Source organism: Protobothrops mucrosquamatus, unplaced genomic scaffold (assembly GCF_001527695.2).
Source record: "Protobothrops mucrosquamatus isolate PMUCROS unplaced genomic scaffold, P.Mucros_1.0 scaffold155, whole genome shotgun sequence".
NCBI lineage: Eukaryota > Metazoa > Chordata > Lepidosauria > Squamata > Viperidae > Protobothrops > Protobothrops mucrosquamatus.
Window position 1 is genome coordinate 75,133 of NW_015386519.1, and position 19,272 is coordinate 94,404.

At 35.5% G+C, this 19,272-nt stretch overlaps 1 protein-coding gene across 1 annotated transcript in view; it reads left to right on the plus strand.

Moving 5' to 3' along the window:
• Positions 1-17,174, plus strand: part of DDAH1 (dimethylarginine dimethylaminohydrolase 1) — a 59,239-nt gene extending 42,065 nt beyond the window's left edge. The window contains exons 2-6 of the mRNA XM_015813415.1: positions 326-425; positions 1,045-1,118; positions 1,475-1,594; positions 13,761-13,904; positions 17,048-17,174. Of these exons, the coding sequence (XP_015668901.1) occupies positions 326-425; positions 1,045-1,118; positions 1,475-1,594; positions 13,761-13,904; positions 17,048-17,164 (555 nt within the window). The 3' untranslated portion in view covers positions 17,165-17,174. The remainder of the gene's footprint in view (positions 1-325; positions 426-1,044; positions 1,119-1,474; positions 1,595-13,760; positions 13,905-17,047) is intronic.
• The last annotated feature ends 2,098 nt before the right edge of the window (positions 17,175-19,272 follow it).

Sequence of the window (19,272 nt, forward strand, 5' to 3'; positions counted from 1 at the left end):
CTGGATATGTTTTACATTTTCTCCAGAGATTTAAATTGTCTAGCTGTATATAACAAAAATGCAGGGAAATTATTGTCATCAAAATATGCCATGATCATTATTCTTCAAGATAGCATTCTAAATCAGACAAAATCATTGTTTTTTTTTTTAAAAAACCGATTTTTTTAAAAAAAATGTTTTTGTACTCATTTTAAAGTTTAATAAAGCTGACTTATTAAAAGAAGTGTGGTTCAGTTAGAATAGATATGAAGTCCAGAAATGTGCAGATATTTTAAATTGGCATCACTAAAATAGATTCTAAATTTTGTTTCATTTTTTCAAACAGGTTGAAGCAATGAAGACAGCACTTCACAGTCTTAGTCTGAATATTGTAGAGATGAAAGATGATCAGGCAACCTTAGATGGAGGAGATGTTTTATTTACAGGTATAGTAAGGTTAAAAATCTTTTTAATATTTGAATTCCGCAGACAGGTTGATTATAGCATATTGACTTACTACAGTATGTGAAAATTTTCCAAACACAACATTAAATTAGAAAATTTGCTTTCCTATCATTGATATTTGACTTTCGATATAGTAAATCTTTTTCTAAGATAAAATTCGGCCTTGTATAATAGCAAGTGAAGGAGAACAAATATAATAAGCATTATTGGTATTATGTCATGTGTTACGTGTTATGTATTATGAAAGGTTAAAAAAAAGATTTCCTCTGACATTGACCTTCTTAGTTGTAACATATATTGTAAATTACAGATAATTTTCTTTGTACAATATTGGTAACATTTAGCTCTTAATGGTCTTATATAGTTTATTACAAGCAGGGAAAAGACAAAATAATAAAATGTAAAATGTTTACAAAGTGTAAAGTTTATGGCCTGAACAGGAAAGTGTAAGTAAAATCATAGCCTGATTAGGGAAAGTGGTAGTGATAAAGGATAACGAAAGAATGTTTGCAATAGCTCCATTATAACAGACTTTTGATAATTTTTGGATCTTCTAATCCATGCTGGTTTAAAGCTAAATGTATCTTTTCTGCTTTTAAGGTCGGGAATTTTTTGTGGGTCTTTCAAAGCGGACCAACCATCGTGGTGCAGAAATTCTGGCAGACACTTTTAAGGTTAGCAGATTTACAGATGTTCTTTCTGGGGATAAAAATACCCATGCAAGGTATGGGAATTTGTACAGTTCCCCACTTGAGTCTGCCTCCTGACTGGGATGGTTTCTCTCCAACATCATATAATTTATTTTAATCAGCTGGGATGTATTAAACATATTAACACACATGACCATAAGCTATTTTGATCACATGATCACGGGGGTGCAAGGATCAGTCTCAGGTCATTTTTTTCTGTGCTGTTGTAATTTTGCATGGCCACTGAATGGTTGTAAATCAAGGACTACCTATGTAATAGGCTTAATTTATAATGCGATTAATCTAAACAATTCTTTTGCAAATACCTCATTTATATACAGGATTATGCTGTCTCTACAGTCCCTGTTGCTGACTCCTTGCATTTGAAAAGTTTTTGCAGCATGGCTGGACCAAACCTCATTGCTATTGGTTCAAGTGAAGTTGCACAGAAAGCCCTCAAGGTAAACATTATGAACATTGCCTGTGTATTGTTTCTAAACAGTATTTTCTGTTAAAAAAGCAACAGTCTGTTTAGGCTGCAAGTATAAAAAGAAAATCTGGTATCCACAAACTTGAAACGAAGGGCCAAATTCAGCCTGATACGGTTCAATGCATGCTATATCAATATGCAAGTTTCTAAAATTTTAAATAAAATCACAAAATGGGGGGGACAGAGAGTTGTTTATTATTAGAATAGCAGCAAGCATGGAAAATTAATCAATCTCCCTGGTTGCAGTCATGAGGAAAAAATATTCTGACATTACAGTACTGCTCTAGGAGTAAAATCAATGGAATGCTGATTTACTTGTTTACTTACAAAATGTATTGAATACATTGCAAATTGGCTGAAGTAGAACAGATAAATACAAATAAACAAAATAAGCAAATCCAAAACATCAATAGGTGAACCAGAAAATTGCTTTCATATCACTCTATTCATATCCTTCCATTCATCCCAGGCCCGAAGCCCAAGAAAAAAATTCAGATTTTTACACCTTTCTGAATGTTCCACCATAGAAAAGCCATACTTACTAGGTCTCATCAGAGGGCATTGTTTCAGAGGTGCAGCCACCCTATTAGGCTGAGTCATGCAACAGAAAAAGCAGGAGAAGGGAATGACATGGTTGCCTTCTCATTGTAACAAAATATTGTATATCCTATGTGTGGATATACTGGAGCAGAAATTAAGTATTGGAAGTGATAACTGAAATATTATATTTTGTACTATACATAGTTTTGTTTGACATCATACTTGTACTGCAGAATCTGTGTTCATCTGCCTGTTCCCCGCATTCTGATGGTGTTAGGGATTAATGTACTCAGAACTAGGATGAATGTATCTATAAGAGTGCAGAGAAGCAAAACAAGATTGTGAAGGTCACAAAGGCTAAATCCTGTGATGAACAGTGTAAGGAACTTGATATGTTTAGCTCAAGAAGTGCAATGGGAGACAACATAATGTCTTCTGACACGTTACAGGGAGCGGATTTATTTGCGCTAAAATTAAGGGTAAGACAAAAACCATTGAGTAGAATCTTTATAGTAAGAGATCTAAACCTGAACTAAGGAGGAATTTCATGAATGTGAGAGCTATCAAGCTGCCTGAAGTTGTGGATGCTCCATCACTGGAGATGTTCAAGAAAAGACTTGGGTAGCCATTGGTTCAGAATTGTATGAGGATTACATACTTAGCACAGGATGGACTGGAAGATCTTCAAGGTCCCTTCCCATCCCTATTATTTTGTATCAATGAAAGCATTGTGTTATTGGCAATAACTGTTTTCAAAAAGTTGGTCTGCTATCTGTTCTGGGTGGCATTGCACTCTGAGGGAACAGTTGTACAGGTTGGGTTACTCCTTGATTCTATTATTATGACTAGAATTTCTAATGATCTCAGTGCTATTAGGTTGTCAACATCAGTATTTCCTGGAAAAATCTCTAAATTAGGTTACCGTAATGCGTATTTTGCTAGATGTCTTAGAAATGGCTTTAGAAGTGTATCAAATATAGGAAATTAGCTAGCCTAATATAGTGTGGAGTCCTGTTTTATCAGTTCTGAAAGATTTTCATTGGCTGCCAGTTCAGCCTAAAGGCCATTTCAAAGTATGATGCTTATTTCTGTAGCTCTAAGTGGCTTGAAATTGAAATATTTGAAATAATGCACCCTCTATCATCAGCCTGCATTTATCTGTATGGGGGGGATGAAAGCCTTCCCCATATAACAGATGAAACAGAAGCAATATTTTCATCCACAAAAAAGTAGAGGACTGTTCCCTGAAGCAACATCCCAATTTAAAATACCTTTCTAAGGAAATCAGGCTTGGCATCAGCATTTTATTGTTTGTTAAGGGCATACAATTAAATATATTGCCCTGTGGTGGTGGTGGTGGTGGTGATAGTGATGATCCATAAAATGTGGAAACAAGTTGTGTGGCAAGGAATAATGTCGTAAGGTCTGAATAATGCCCTCTTTGACTGAAAAGAATTTAGATCCAAGAATGCAAAGAGGCATTCAGATTTCACAAGAATAAGAACTAATATAGATGGCTCCATCTAGTGACTCACCAGGGTAGAGTATCCCACAGCTGGTTTTGAAAGGGCTTTCCTCCTAAGTTAAACAAATGCTCTTAAACAGAGAGGGCTGAATAGAGTTCTTCTGTATATTGACTTTTTCACAGATGCACACAAACATTTGCTTTGCCCTTTCCTTCAGCTTATACCAATGAAATATTCCATAATTTTATATGTTTATTCCTTGATGTGGTACAGATAATTCTAGACTTATGATTACAACTGAGTCCCAAATTTTCTGTTGCTAAGCAAGACAGCTGTTAAGTGAATCGCTGCAGTTGTTAAGTTAGTAACACGGGTGTTAAGTGAATCTGGCTTCCCCATTGACTTTGCTTGTCAGAAAGTCACAAAAGGTGATCACATGACCCCAGAATACTGCAACTGTCACAAATATGAGTCAGTTACCAATGGTCTGAATTTTGATCAAGTGATCATGGAGATGCTGCAATGGTCGTGTGAAAAATAGTCACGAGTCACTTTTTCTAGTGTCATTGTAACTTTGAACAGTCACTAAACAAACTGTTGTAAGTTGAGGACTACCTGTATTCTAGAACAGTATTACTGTGTAGCACAGAACTTTAAAATATGACTTAGACCTGCAGTCCCAAAGTTGAAATGTTCAGAATTTAACTTGGACTGCAGCAGACAGGTTGGCCCTTAGTTGGCAGTTTTGGAAGCTGTGGCTCCACCCACAGACAGAGAGTGCTAGGTTGGAGAAGCATGTAAAAGAATTCATGGGGGGAAGAAAGGAATCAGCATGTTCCGGACGGGGGGGGGATAGAAAGGGTCCTGCCCACTTGGAGGACGGGGGTAGAGGAAGCCGTCAAAACACTTAAAGGGACCCCCTACACGGGAGTAGGCACCTTGCCTCTAGCACGGCAGGAGCGGTGACGCGTAGCAGAAGCCGGATGCAGGCAATTGACACACACACTTTATAAGGGTTTCTCCCAGACTGCTGTTTTAACACCCTGATGATGTCAGACGGTTCTGACGAAAGCTCGGCTTATTAAATTTTTAAAAAAATTTATTCCTCTTGGTGCTCGGTTTTTATAATCCTTAATAAATTATTGAGATTCTTCTCAGACCTTGCCAAAGTTGTGAAATTTAGTTTAAAATGCCATGGAGCTTGTGGTGTTGTTATATAGCTACTATATTATCAAGGTAAAAGGAACAATAAATAGGAAATAAACAGAAAGTGCAGGAAATTACTAACTTCTCCTAACATGTAATTATGAAGAATGAGGTACTTTTGAATAGGAGTTTTCCATGCAGCTGCTGTTTGTTTCTCCTCTTCCTGAACTCTTTTTCAGAAGAATTGTTTTGATTCAACACGTTAATTGCTCTGTATAAAGCCATTGTTCTTTAATTGACTCAGTCTTGTTTGCAAATTACTTTATGTAATAAAGCTTGATAAAAGTAAACAGTGCATGGGGAAAAAGGGATATGGGTCTTGATGTCTCAGGGTTACCTCTGAGCTGAGGACAGTACACACTCAGTTGTGCAGGGATAATAGTGGGAGAAGTGTAAGTCTACATTGCCTAAGTGAAACTTGATCCAACAGTGCAATTCATACTATTTTGATGCAAAGTTGTTAAATTCCAGGAATATGTACATGGTTTATGTTCCAGAGAAATATTTGGTCAGCTACATACATGAATTATCTCAAATGAAAAATTAAGCTTATGTCTGATTTTGTGAAAGTTATGGAAGGGTAAACAATTCATGTTATAATTTAGGAAAGCTAAATATATTATGCAGCATAATCAAAATGTCTATATTCTTGGACATATCTTTATAGGTATTGGGATTGTGGTCTTAAGCAGCCATCTAGAATTCTAATAAACTTTAGGCTCAAGTAATGAGTAAGATAAATAATAGCTGTGTTAACATAACACATTTAATTCAATCATTGAGTTAAAAAGCATTTTCCTTGCCTTATTATAGAATTGTAAACCAATACTCCAAATGTGGTAATTAATGTAGGCATCCTATTCATTGGATTATGACCTGTGCTTGGGATTCAACGTTATATACAAGATTTAATGAGCACCTAGGATGCTACAGAATATTAGAATGTTTCATAACTTGATAGTCTTCCACATTCTAACCTTTTATAATTCCCTACACATGTGTAATATTCCTATTCCTTATTTTAGATTCTCACTTTGTATACTTGCAGTTTTTCATTTATATGTTTTATATCTTCTAGCTTTTTAAATTTTTTTGTTCTTGACGTATCCTTTATGTTTTTAATGAATGTACCCCACCTTCCTAATGCTGAACTATGACCGTAATACAGATTTGGTTTGATAAAGGCATTCCTCCATTCCAAAGTATTGTGGGAATGTAAAGAATTCAGGAACCTTCTTAGGTTACGCATCCTTAAGCATCTAAAGCGGAGGTGGCTGTCAACTTGGCTTACGTAAATAGGAACTTTGTTTCTCTTGTTCATTTTCCTTTGCTTTTCTGAGGATCAGTTTCCTATTTCTTCCCTTGTGCATGTTCCAAGAAACAGGATGTTCATTCTCAAAAATTTGTCAGCACAACAACAATTTTAGCCATTTCCTTGAGCCTTTTCCTGGATAGGCCTTTTCTTTTTGCAGGACTTCTTATGAAGTGGTTAATGCTGAGCTGTGACCTTGGCAAAACAGCTCAGGGCACATTAAGAGTATTGCAGAACTATTGTGTCACCAGAAAAATGCCCATTTCTGGAAAATCTAAGGAGGCAAGGAAGGAGATGAGAGGCGTATGTTAAAAAAGATATAGTAGACTTGTTAATACTCTGTCTGAATAGATGATCTAGGCAAAGAGCACAAAACTGTGTCGAGAAGTCTTCATTTTGGAAATATATACTTGCAGCTACAGATCATAAAAACAACTAGCAATATCTATTATACTGGTAGAAGTTAAAGCCACACAGCCTGATGTCTGTTTTTTTTTGGGGGGGGAAACCCCTATTCCTATATTCAGGGCCTAATAAAAATATTTAAATATTATTCAGAGGTGTCTAATATAAAGAAGGAAATATGAGCTAAGGCAGGGGTGTCAAACTGCCGGCCCATGGGCCGGATGCATCATAACGAAACTGCGCCCACCCCATTGCCGGCAATGGCAAAAAAAGTCATGATATGTCACGACACATCATGTGACGTTGCGAGTTTGATTGCGAGTTTGACACCCCTGAGCTAAGGGGTCACCAGCTGGCTTTGGATGTGGGACAGGGTGCCAACCATCATGTGAAGCTGCCTTCGCACCTGCTCCTGTCTCCTACCATTCAAGCAAATCTCAGAAAGTGAAGATGCAGGCCCCAAATTTAAGGTACTTAAGTACTTCTATATATTTATACGCCAGCAAATAAAATTAATATTTTCATGCCTCTTTGCTAGAATACTTTCTAGCAGACATCCTCAAGTTCATCAGCTGCTATTATGAAAACTGAAATAGTGATACATTTTACACCTGAAATGCTTGGCTGGTGTGGATCATTAGGTTTTCTGCTACTGAATTGTTCTTCTATATTACTTTACTTACTTTCCATATTTTTGCCACCTCATCAAACATCTCTAGGCAGTATGCAACAAAATAAATACATAAAAAATGTAACTATTATAACAGAGAATATATTACATAGGACATATTATTCCACAGGAGTTTTTCTTACCTCCTTTATAGACTTTTACGCAGGATTTAGCTAACATTGTCTTCCATTTTTCATCAGTCCTGTGTCTGGGTATTTGGTAGGAGAGATGAAGAAACAGAGACTTGTTTTAATGAGCAGAAACTGGGCCAGTATAAGAAGTGTCTTGAACAGTACTGAACACTGAGCTGTGGTGGCGCATGGTTAGAATGCAGGCTAACTCTACCCACAACCAGGAGTTCGATCCTGACTGATTCAAGATGCAGACCCCAAATTTAAGGTACCCTGGACTGAGTAGTAATCTCACTGCGTCACATTCTGGAATTGGCTACTCCAAGAAAGGAAAATTAATAAGTAGTCTTGCTTACAAATGAGACAATAAAGTACAGGTAATCCTCGACTTACAACAGTTCATTTAGTGACCATTCACAGTTACAACGTCATTGAAAAAGGTGCCTTACAACCATTTTTCACATTGACAACTGTTGCAGCATCCCCATGGCCACGTGATCAAAATTCAGATGCTTGACAACTGACTTGTACTTACGACGGTTGCAGTGTCCCAGGGTCACGTGATCATATTTTGCGAACTTCTGAAAAGCAAAGTCAGTGGGGAAGCCAGATTCGCTTAACAACCATGCTACTAACTTAACCACTGCAGAGAGTCACTTAACATCTGTGGCAAAAAAGGTCGTAAAATGGGGCAAAACTCATTTAACAAATATGTCACTTAGCAACAGAAATGTTGGGCTCAGTTGAAGTTGTAGGTCGAGGACTGCCTGTATATCAGAAATACAGCATAGTTAGTTCTGTTGAAAATCATTGGGAAGGAATTAACAGTTTTTTGATAACTCCCAAAATCTTGTTTCTATTTTCTTCCATAAGGACTGGAGACCTGAGTCTCTTTCAGTGCTCCTGAGTGTTCTGTTTCTTAATGCTGATGAGAACCTCTCAGTGTTGAAAACTGAACCCTCTCAAGTCCTAAAGATGCTGTGAGAAGCTGGCAGGTCTTGGAAAGTTGGTCAGATTGATGTTTGCTTATAGGCTATAAAAGGTCATTAACCTACCTTACTGCGTCAGCATCTTTGCCTTAAGAGATTTTTCTAAGCTATCTAAGCTATCATTCATTTGAATATACAGTTTACTTTTTTTCTTTTGAATTTCATTTCTCATTTGATGTTAACTGTACTTTGGGACATTGCATCCCATTCTTGTTTACAGGTAGTCCTTGACTTACAAAAGTTTGTTTAGTGACTGTTCAAAGTTATAATGGCCCTGAAAAAAAGTAATTTATGACCATTTTTCATAGTTACCACCATTGCAGCATCCCGGTGGTCACGTGATCAAAATTCAGACGATTGGCAACTGACTCATATTTATGACGGTTGCGGTATCCTGGGGTCATGGCGATCATCTTTTGTTACCCTGATGAGCAAAATCAATGGGGAAATCCAGATTCACTTAATAACTGTGTTACTAATTTAACAACTGCAGTGATTCACTAAGCAAATGTGGCAAGAAAGGTTGTAAAATGGGGCAAAATTCCATTTAACAAATGTCTCACTTAGCAACAGGAATTTTGGGCTCAATTGTCGTACGTTGAGGACTACCTATATTTGGCGCTTGGTGCCTAGGATTGAATAGTAATGAGGAAACAAATAAATCCTTCTGACATTTGCATTTTAACACACCTGGTTTGTTATGTCAGCTTTTCATTGTTTTGTATTTTGTGATGTGATTTGTTTTATGCTGATATCTGTCAATTTTTAAAACTCAGTGATGATTTTTTTTATTTTTGGTGCAGGTCGGTCATTTAGTTGACATTTAGTGGTTGATTTAAAAAAATGTTTTAACTTTTTTATAATATACATACAAGCAATACAGATTTTAATCTTTTGTATTAATGAAAAGATTATTTAATTTATCTGCCCAAGCTTGGAGCCTTATCAAGTTGTAAAATTTTCCTATATTTTTCAGATAGCAAATTGTTCATGTGCGTTCCTCCTTTTGTTGGGAAAAAATAGCTTAAATAAGATCTTTTGTGGTTGTATTTCATTTCTCAATTAAAATATTGTTCATTAATGTTACTGAAATGGGTCTCAACTCACAATGAAAGCCAGGATGACAAACTGATAGAAGAATATGATGCTTATTTTAGGAACTTTCCTAATCACATTTTAATGCATTTACTCGTTGGTCAAGACCTTTCATGGCAAAATATACTTTGCAAAACACAATTGGGGAAAATGAGATTGGGAAGTTTGCAGATTAATTTGCTAGACATCAGAAAAGCATGACTCAGCTTTAGAAAATATGCAGCAAAATGATTATAGAGAGAGAAAATTCCCAGAAAGAATCAATATGCAGGAAATGCTAGTATAACCCATCATGCAAAGATCTTTCTGGGCAGGAAATCAGACTCACATAAAATGAATTTGTAATTCTTATAATCTTTACAAACAAGGAAATTTTCCACAAACCTCTGCTTACAAATAGCATGATCTGGCAAAATGAATGTTCATTGTTTTTCTTCTGTTGATATTTGCATTCCAAGGCATTTCTGTAACATTATTCCAATCTGTTACAACTGTTCTTTAGTTACTAATTGATAGAAAGAGTTGGGGAGAGATGGATTTGCATTTCCTGTTGAGATTTTTTGGGAGCATTATAAAGAAAATTAGTTTGTGCCCACTATGGCAAAAGTTATTATGTACCATAATAGCTCTAAAAAGAAGTTTTACTTGTTTGCAGAACTACATTTTTCACCCAACTAATCCCATAATTACTTGCATAAGTACAGTATATGTAAATGACTATTCCATTGTCCAATTTTGATTTAATTTGCTGCTGCCTTTAAGAAAGCTTATGTATCAGCTGCAGAAACTATTGTCAAGAGAAGATGACTTTTCTAAAGACTGTATATTGAAAACAAAGGCAAATGTATTTTATTGTTGTGCCTTCTGTTTAAATGACCAAGCTGGCTGAATCAAAACATTCCTAAATGTTTTCATAAAATTTTCATTAAAAAATCAATTGTGGATTATTTATTTATTGTATTTATTATTATTTTCATTTGCAATAAAGACAGCCTATTGGTTCAAATCAAATTCAGTTTTATTTTTTATGAATTGATACATCAGTATTATGCTACCATAAATTATAAACAGAGCTTAGATGGATGGAGTTATGGACAGAGCTAATATAGTCCTTTGTGAATTCTTAAGTAAGCTAATTCACATTTTGCTCTTAAGAATCAAAATTTGGAATATTTTTATACATAATGTGCCACTTGTGCAAATGGAGTTGCGTGAGTTTGCGCGCGTGCCTGCCACTCACACGGAACCATTCCCTTTCCCCACCCTGCCAGGCTGCAGTAGAGAGAAGTTCCTTGCAGATGGGCTCCAGCACAAGTCTAAAAGCTCGGAAGACTAAACCTGTGGTCCCCGTGACCGATTCAGATTGGTTCCTGTATTATGTGAAGAAATTAATTTCTATATATTTGCAAACTTTGCATAATTTATCATCCTAGTTGCATGATTATTGGATTTATCTGCTTCACTAGTTGAAATGTCAGCACATACTGTATAGGAGCATGAAAATTGAAGGGTATGTATTATCAGGACTTGCATTTTTACTTTATATAAGCATATTCCAAAGCAAGCCTCCATGATTTCAGTTGAATTTATTCCAGTCAATGTACATAATATCACACACTGATCATTTTTTTTAATTTCAATTACCTTTTCATTTCTAACAAAACGAAGTGCACAACAGGGCAAAGACTGCTGCAATACACATTGTCTTTGTTGTGCCTTTTTTCTTCTTCAGTACTGAAAACCAATTTTGTCACCAACCTCAAGACTGGGAAACTTAACTACTGCTTTTCTAATGCAGAGAATTAGAGGCAATATTTGAGTGACAAATGCTTGCATGCAGTGCTTGACTAGCCTTCTTCCTTTGTTCCCCATCTGAAAGATCAAATATGTTTAAAGCTTTAGCTGAAGGGTAGAATTGCAAGAAGAAAATCTGAAAAAAGGTGATGCTTGTTTGTTTTATCTAAATTTGAAAAAGAGCACAGGGCGATTGCAGCTGAAAGCCTGTTCTTTTTTAATGATGGCATCGTACCAGCAATTACTTATCTTCAGAATTGGTACACTGTAAAGAAATGCATGCATATTATACTGGAAAAATTATCTCCTCTTTTTAAGATTTTTCTGGCTGGGAATAAACTATGTTATTTATATGTTTAATCTTAACAGATATGAACAATCTGAGGTTTCCAGGATATGCAGTTTTGGGAAATCATTATAAAAGAGAGGATTATAATTTTTATATTTACATTATATAAGATAGATATTGTCAAAATTTAATGGTAAGAAAACCACACAAACATTTTAGCTAGTGAAGAAACATGAAATTCTATTACAATGATGACATTTCCTCAGGAATGTAAGACATTGCTTAAGATTCATCACAGGATATTTTATGATTCAATCTCCAATGTAGCTAATAAGACTCTTGTACTTAGAAATTCCATGGACTTGTTAAAAGATTACGTGCCATTTTTCATTCAAGTACAGATATTTCCAAAGGCCTATTGTGCAATATATACCCATATATACTCATAAAATGTGCGCACACAAATATACACATGGTATACAAAAGGCATAGAAGTTAATTCATCCAGCGAATTAAGCTGCACATCATTATATTTGTTAATAGATTTGTATATTGAAGAAGAAATACAAAGAAATACAAGCAGATTTAGCCTTACTGTTTGGCAGAGTGAGGCACCTACCTCAAATAGCAAATATTGATTGTCATTAGTTGTAATAATCGTCTCTGAAAATATCTTTTGCACTTAAACATCCCTTCTCTATAAATGGAATATGAAATAGGAAGGGTTTTTTGGCACTGTATTAATTGCACCAAATCTATTGCACCTAAGGATCTGTCCATGGTACTGCAAGTCTTTTTTCTTGTATTTTTTTTTTCTTTTGCCTGAATTCTTGACATGCATTGTTTGTCTTTCCCTTTGGAAAGACACTGCAGGTTTAGAAGTTTTTGCTTTTATTTATGGTTAAAAATAAAGTATAAACCAAGAAAAACAAACCCACACTTAGCCAAAACACTAAATGCATTAAAAATACAACCCTTTTTGTACAATCAACAGAATTACCACATTACTAAATTTTGACTAGCAATAGAAATTTAGAAAAAAAAGAGAGCTTGATATCTAAGATAACCTGCCAGCTGAGAGAAGAAAGAGCATTCTCTCCCTTACCAAATATATACAAAAGGCACTGTGCAAGTATGCAGGAAACTGATTTTGTTTCTTGTAATGGGCAGTGTAAATTTACTGTTGCATGAGAGTGTTGTTAAATCTTCCAACAGCAAGGGCAGAAAAAAAAATCTTAGGTTGTGTATAAGAGCTCTCCTGCCCATAGGGCAAAGAATATCAGCTAAATATTTGTTGTGAGAGATGTGTCTTCCAAATAGGACTGACTTGTTCAAAATGGAGGATTGTTCTTAAGTCATACTGAGTATCGTTGTCAAGGGCCTGTTGCTTTAGTTTTAACCAAGCTGCCTCAAGATCAAGTGAAATCTAGTACTGAACTGATAAGACATAACATTTGAAATCTAAATCTATGCCTGTCTTTCATGAGGACATAACGTTTTTTCTCTAAAATCAAGGTGGTTCAGTAGCTTTGGTATTTAATTTTAATGAAAACTGACTTGAGCCAAAATTTCAGGCTAATATTTTTTCAGCAGTGCTGTATATTCTTTAAAACTTCAATTAGGAAGTAAAACTAGAATAAATTTTATGAATTCCTTTATTCCATGTCCAACTTTTTCCTTAGGAGATGTATTCTTGAAATCTCCAGTATGACAAATGTAGGATACTTTGAAATGTTTCTCCCAAAAGAACAAAATAGGACAAAACAAAATTGTTTACTAGGAACAAATATGATTTCTTTCACAAATGAAAAGTTGAGTTTGTTAGTAGGACTATTTGATTCTATTAGCAAGTCTGACTAAATAAAGCAGAACAGTATGAATTAACTCACAATGGCTAATCTTATGTACCTTAATTTTATAGGTAAGGGATGCACAAATTTATATTAATTGTGGCAAATCCGAATTTGAATACATGCTTAATATATTCCAGATAGTAATATGCTTGCCTTTCAGAAATGTTGAGCATTTAGAATTTGTGTTAAGAAACCCTTCTGCATATATTCCTGGTTTCCTTTTATTTGCTGTAACTTGTATAAGGTGAATTTCTTGTTGGGAACTGTCACATTACACTACAACAGTTTTTGATACAATTTTTTAAAAATAAAACAATTTCCCTCCTTAATTTCTGAAGAGTAATGAAGCCCTGTTTTATATAATCCTGACTTATCTTTTTATAACAGACTATGCAGCAGATGAGCGACCATCGTTATGACAAACTTACAGTTCCTGATGATGCAGCAGCAAACTGTGTTTATTTAAACATTCCTGGCAAAGGTCATGTTTTGTTGCATCGAGCCCCTGAAGAATATCCAGAAAGTGCAAAGGTAATGGCAAAAAGACTAGACCCGTTCTTATAAAATGCTGATCAGTTGTAAGTCCAGACTGCTCGGGAGAGAAGCATTGAATCTGTAATTCTGACTTCAAGGACTATCCTTCCTTCCACCCCCCCCCCCCAAAAAAAAAACACTGCTTCCACTGAAATAAGGAAAATAGCAAAAAAAATAATAATACTGGTAGCGTTTGAGGATGCATGGTATTAAACAGAATGTAATAAATACAATCCAGCACTGGCAGGTGGCGGCAGTGGCAAAAAAAAAAGTTAGATAGTAGAAGTGTTGTTACAATGCACTTAAAAATGGGGCAAGCTTCCACCATCTTGCCTTTTTTGCCCCTTCACCATTTTGGTCCCCCCCAGAAGTACTGCCAGGAAAGATGCTGGGCTTCTCAGTTGAGCTGATATCTTGGGTTTGAGACCCGAGCTCCACCCAATGGGGTGAGCTCCCATTATTTGCCCCAGCTCCTGCTCACCTAGCATTGTGAAAGCATGCAAATGCAAGTAGATTAATAGGTACCACTTTGGCGGGAAGGTTACAGCATTCCGTGTACCTTTGGCATATAGCCATGCTGGCCACATGACCACAGAAATCGTCTTTGGATAACGCTGGCTCCCTTGACCAAGAAACGGAGATAAGCACCGTGTTCTAGAATCAGACATGACTGACAGGGAAACCCTTTTATTCTTTGTTCACAACCTGGCCTCTCATTCTTTGGCTTCCCATATTATTTTCTCATTTTGTTGTTTAGGTTTTGAGTTTCTTGAAATGAAAAAGGTTTTCCTAGACATTCAACAAATTATGCCATATAGAAATCTGTGTGTACACTTGTGCTATTCTTAGCATAGGAATGCTGTGCACCCCAGTGTTCTGTTGGTCTGGCGATGATGCTGTTGCAAAGGGGTCATTCTCTGAGTTTTAAGTATATTATTTCAAATAGATCAGAACATAATTTTAAGCTATACATGGCCATTTTTCTTATCATTGAGTGTTATTGGTAATATGCTTGGAAGTGACTTGGCCCCAAGTGAAGCATTTGATCCTATGTCATATTATGTCAGTTTCTAGGGAACATTTTTTGGATAGCTGAATAAGTTGTACAGAGTTATACATCATCTTATATACAATCCATTCAGATTTTGGATGATTCAAAAGTGACTGCAATTAAACTATACGCAACTTCAAAAAGGATGGGGATTGAGGTCCACTTACGAGCTATCGAGAATCGCTACAACTTTGTTTCTAGCCTATTAAAATGGACAATGGGAGACTTTCCTTTGGTTTACGTATTCCGGCTAGAGATGAAGGGAGACTTATTTGTGGATCTAGAGTCTTTATTATGGAAACCTGTTTGGAATAGAAAGAAAGCTAGAATAAGATATACCGTAAATATGGAATTTAAGATTACAGTTATGGGGTTGCAAAGGCTTTATAGAGATGCGGATTGATTTGGATTTGGATTTTTAAGAGGTGTTATTAGGATAAGATTTTGAATTTAGTATTGAAATAGTAAGAATACACTCTTTGGAATAATGGATCTTCCTTCTTTTCTCTTTCTTCTGCTTGGTCTGTTTCTGTCTTTTTTTACTATTTTTTCTATTTTCTTATGGTTTTTTTATTATTAGGTATGATAATTAATTTGTGGAGGTATAATGAGAAAAAGATTGCAATAATGGAAGAGATGAAATTAACAAATGAAGAATTACTGAATAAGAAACAATATAGTTAAGAAATGTAAAAGTGTAATGATGGAAATAATATGTTTAAATAAGAGAACTTTGGGACATCCAAATGGTAAATAATATGTCTGTTTAAGGCTAAGTTGGATATGGTATTTGGAAATTAATAATAGCTGAAAACAGGATTTTGATTTACATAGGTAATGGGTTGCTGATAACTTTTATTGATTAATGGAATTTTTATTTAGGAATATATTAACGAATGAATTTTATTTAGAAATGTTTTAATTTGACTATAGTATGTTAATTGATAGAGATTCAACTGATTACCCTATCTCCACGTTGGTTCTTAAGCTTCTTGGTGCAAAAATGGAAAAACCAATAAAATTGTTTGGAAAAAAAAAAGTTGTACAGACTTAGATGAGAGGGGGGGAACTGGACTGCGTGAGTGGCAGGCTGGTGCACATACGCGTACATACAGCTTAACTTGCATGAGTTGAGTTGTGCACACATGCATGCACACTGGCCTACCGCTCGTGTGGCCCAGTTCCAAATAGGCCATGGCCCGGTAGTAGGTTGGGAACCCCTACCTTACTGACACTCCCCAACAAACATGATAAATGTAAATCTGTGACACCTGTCCTGAACTTGGGCTTTATAATTTGGGCTAACTCACAGTTTACTTCGAAGATGCATATCCACAGGTCTTTATTGCTTATTTAATCTTGATATTACTGAAAATGCAACATTATGCTTGACAATTTTTATTGCCTAACATGTTGGATCTGAAGCAATGCTGCAACTCACAGAGTGCAGAGTTGGGGTGTGACCACATAAAACACTCTGTTCCCCAACTCCACTAATATCTTAAGCTACAGTACATGACTTTAGGCATAATTGTATTAGAAATCAAAGTCAGCATTAGTCTTGCCATATGACATATCAATGACATATATCATATGAACTAAAATATGACACAATAGCACATTTATCAGTCTTTTGCTCCCCCTTCTCCTAAAGTGTATTAATATCCTAACTTGAATGCCAAGTGTTCCAGTTTTGAGCCAGAGTATCCAATTTAAAGCTGAACGGTTTTACTAAGGTAAAAAAAAAGAAGAAGATTCCTTTCAAGTTGATTTTAATTCCTACTGATTGCATGGATATGTTCATATAGTCGACTTAGCAACAGAATAGAAGTGGTTTCCCATGGCCTTATTCCAGGATATTTTTCTAGTTTCTTAGTCGAGCTGACAGCCTTGGGATTCCCTGTTGCATTACATTCAAAGACTGTTCAGACCTAGTCTTGCTAGTTTCCAAGCACGAAGGTCAGTCAGATGCCACTGTTTGCTGAGAGTTTTCTACTAAGATATAAACTATTCTGACTGAAAATTTCTAAACCAATGATAAAGATTCAGTAAAAAAATATTCATAACTTTTCATTTTCTTTCCTAATAGGTATTTGAAAAACTGAAGGACCACATGTTGATCCCTATAGCGAACACCGAGCTAGAAAAAGTAGATGGAGCACTCACTTGTTGTTCGGTCTTTATTAATAAATCTTCACAATTATGAGTTTACAGATTTCCTTCCTTGTATATGGCAATAATGTACATGAAAGGCAAATGAATCTGTATTTCACTTGTATTGGTTTTCTTGACAATCTACTGTACCACTGTGCTACTGATCTTTGTTTACAATGGTGCCCCTTCACTCGTAATTAAGGTTTGTGTATATGCTTTTTCCTGACATATAAAGATTTAAAGCATGTTTGTCTGGATTTCCAAAAAAAATATGTTATGAAAATTAATGGTTTATGTAGTGGATGTAAAATGATCTCAGAAGCGGAAGTAGGGGCCACTTCTAGCATCACTTTTGACTGGGGCACAACAACAACCAGATGCATATCTACTATGCTGAACGTTACTATCACTTAGTTTAAGGACTTGAGTTTGAAAGCAAGTCATTGAAGACATATGGCAAAATGCCATACAAAATGTAATATTGGACTTCCTCACAATCCATTTTATGAATTTGTCATCATCAAATTCTTTCCACCCCAATGTAAAGAGTAAATCACTTGTTTTTATATTGCTGGTGATTTTGTCATAGGAACTTTATAATGCTCCCAAGAGAGTTTATCCACTCCTTTTCCACCGCTCTGCTTAAGTTCCAGGACTGACATTGATAAATCATCAAATATTTACCAACTGCAAAAGGCATAAAAGTGGAAAATTACAAGTGCTTACAATACCACAGTAGTTAGTCTTCAGATATGGGCTATAAGGAAGATAAGGGCTCAGAGACATACATCTTCACACACTTATTTTTATATCATCTCAAGTAATTTCTTTACCTTGCTTTGGGGAAGTTTATTGTAATCAGATTAGAACATGAGAAGGAAACCTGCACTGGACAGAATAATGCCGGTATTTTATATATGTTTCTTTAACAAAAATTAGCTATGTGTTTAAACAGAACAGCCTCATATAAAAATGTTGTTGAAAGTAGCTTAACATGGATCCAAAAATGTCTTACAAAATACTGAAGGATTTTAGAAATAATACAGGAATTGGCCCAGTTTTAATCTAGTCTGACTTTTAGTAACCTTTCTCTTCAGTTATGCATTCTGGTTTTTGATGAGGGGACAGAGAGCTTTATTCTAGAGTTCCAAGTTATAAATAACCAAAAGGAAATTTAGTAAGTATTCCTTTAGTAACAACTATAGTGTAAAACAAATTATAATTATCCTAGAAAATTATTTTCATTTTAGTGCCTTGGAAGAAAACTGTGAATGAAATTAATTACAAAATATAGGTGGATTACTGTGAGGGTTTGAGGCAATTGTGTGTCCAAAATGCTGGTTTATTTATTTGCACTTTTTAAAAAAAAAATAATCAGTAGATATTCAGGTTGTTCACAAGTTAAAACTTTTACTAAAATTTTGATTCCCAAAGTTTTAACAAATGAATAAAACACTTTATTTTACTGACACCTTTCATACCGTGCCGTACTTTCATGCAAGTACTTGTTGTTATGGTTTTAAATATTCATTTGATCAGGAGAATTCTTTTCTTTCAATGCTGAACTTTCTGAAAAACATAAATAGTAAACAAGACATGGCAGGGGGTTCTAGATTCTTCCAGATATTCTATTGTGCAATGCTCTTGTCTCAGATATAACATTTCATGTGGGGCAGAAGGATCCTGATGATTTTGCCTTTCACTTGTAAATCTCCTATGTATTCCTGCTGCTAATTTTATTTATTTTATTTCTGAGGAAAAAAACTAAGAAAAGCTAGAATGACAAAATGTACCTTGGTAGCATTCTTGGCTCCCGTTGTTTTCCTGTAGTGTATATCCGTGTCTTCCAAGAGACTCCCATTACTATTATGTCTAAGGGTTCAAGTTGTGCCTGGAAATGGATATAATAATAATAATAATAGTAAAGTTGGAAGGGACCTTGAAGATCATCTAGTCCAACTCCCTGCTCAGGCAGGAAACCCTATACCATTTTGGACAAATGGCTGTCCAGTCTCTTCTTAAAAACTTCCAGTGTTGGAGCATTCACCGCTTCTGGAGGCAGGTTGTTCCACTGGTTAATTGTTCTCACTGTCAGGAAGTTTCTCCTTAGTTCTAGATTGCTTCTCTCCTTGATTAGTTTCCACCCGTTGCTTCTTGTCC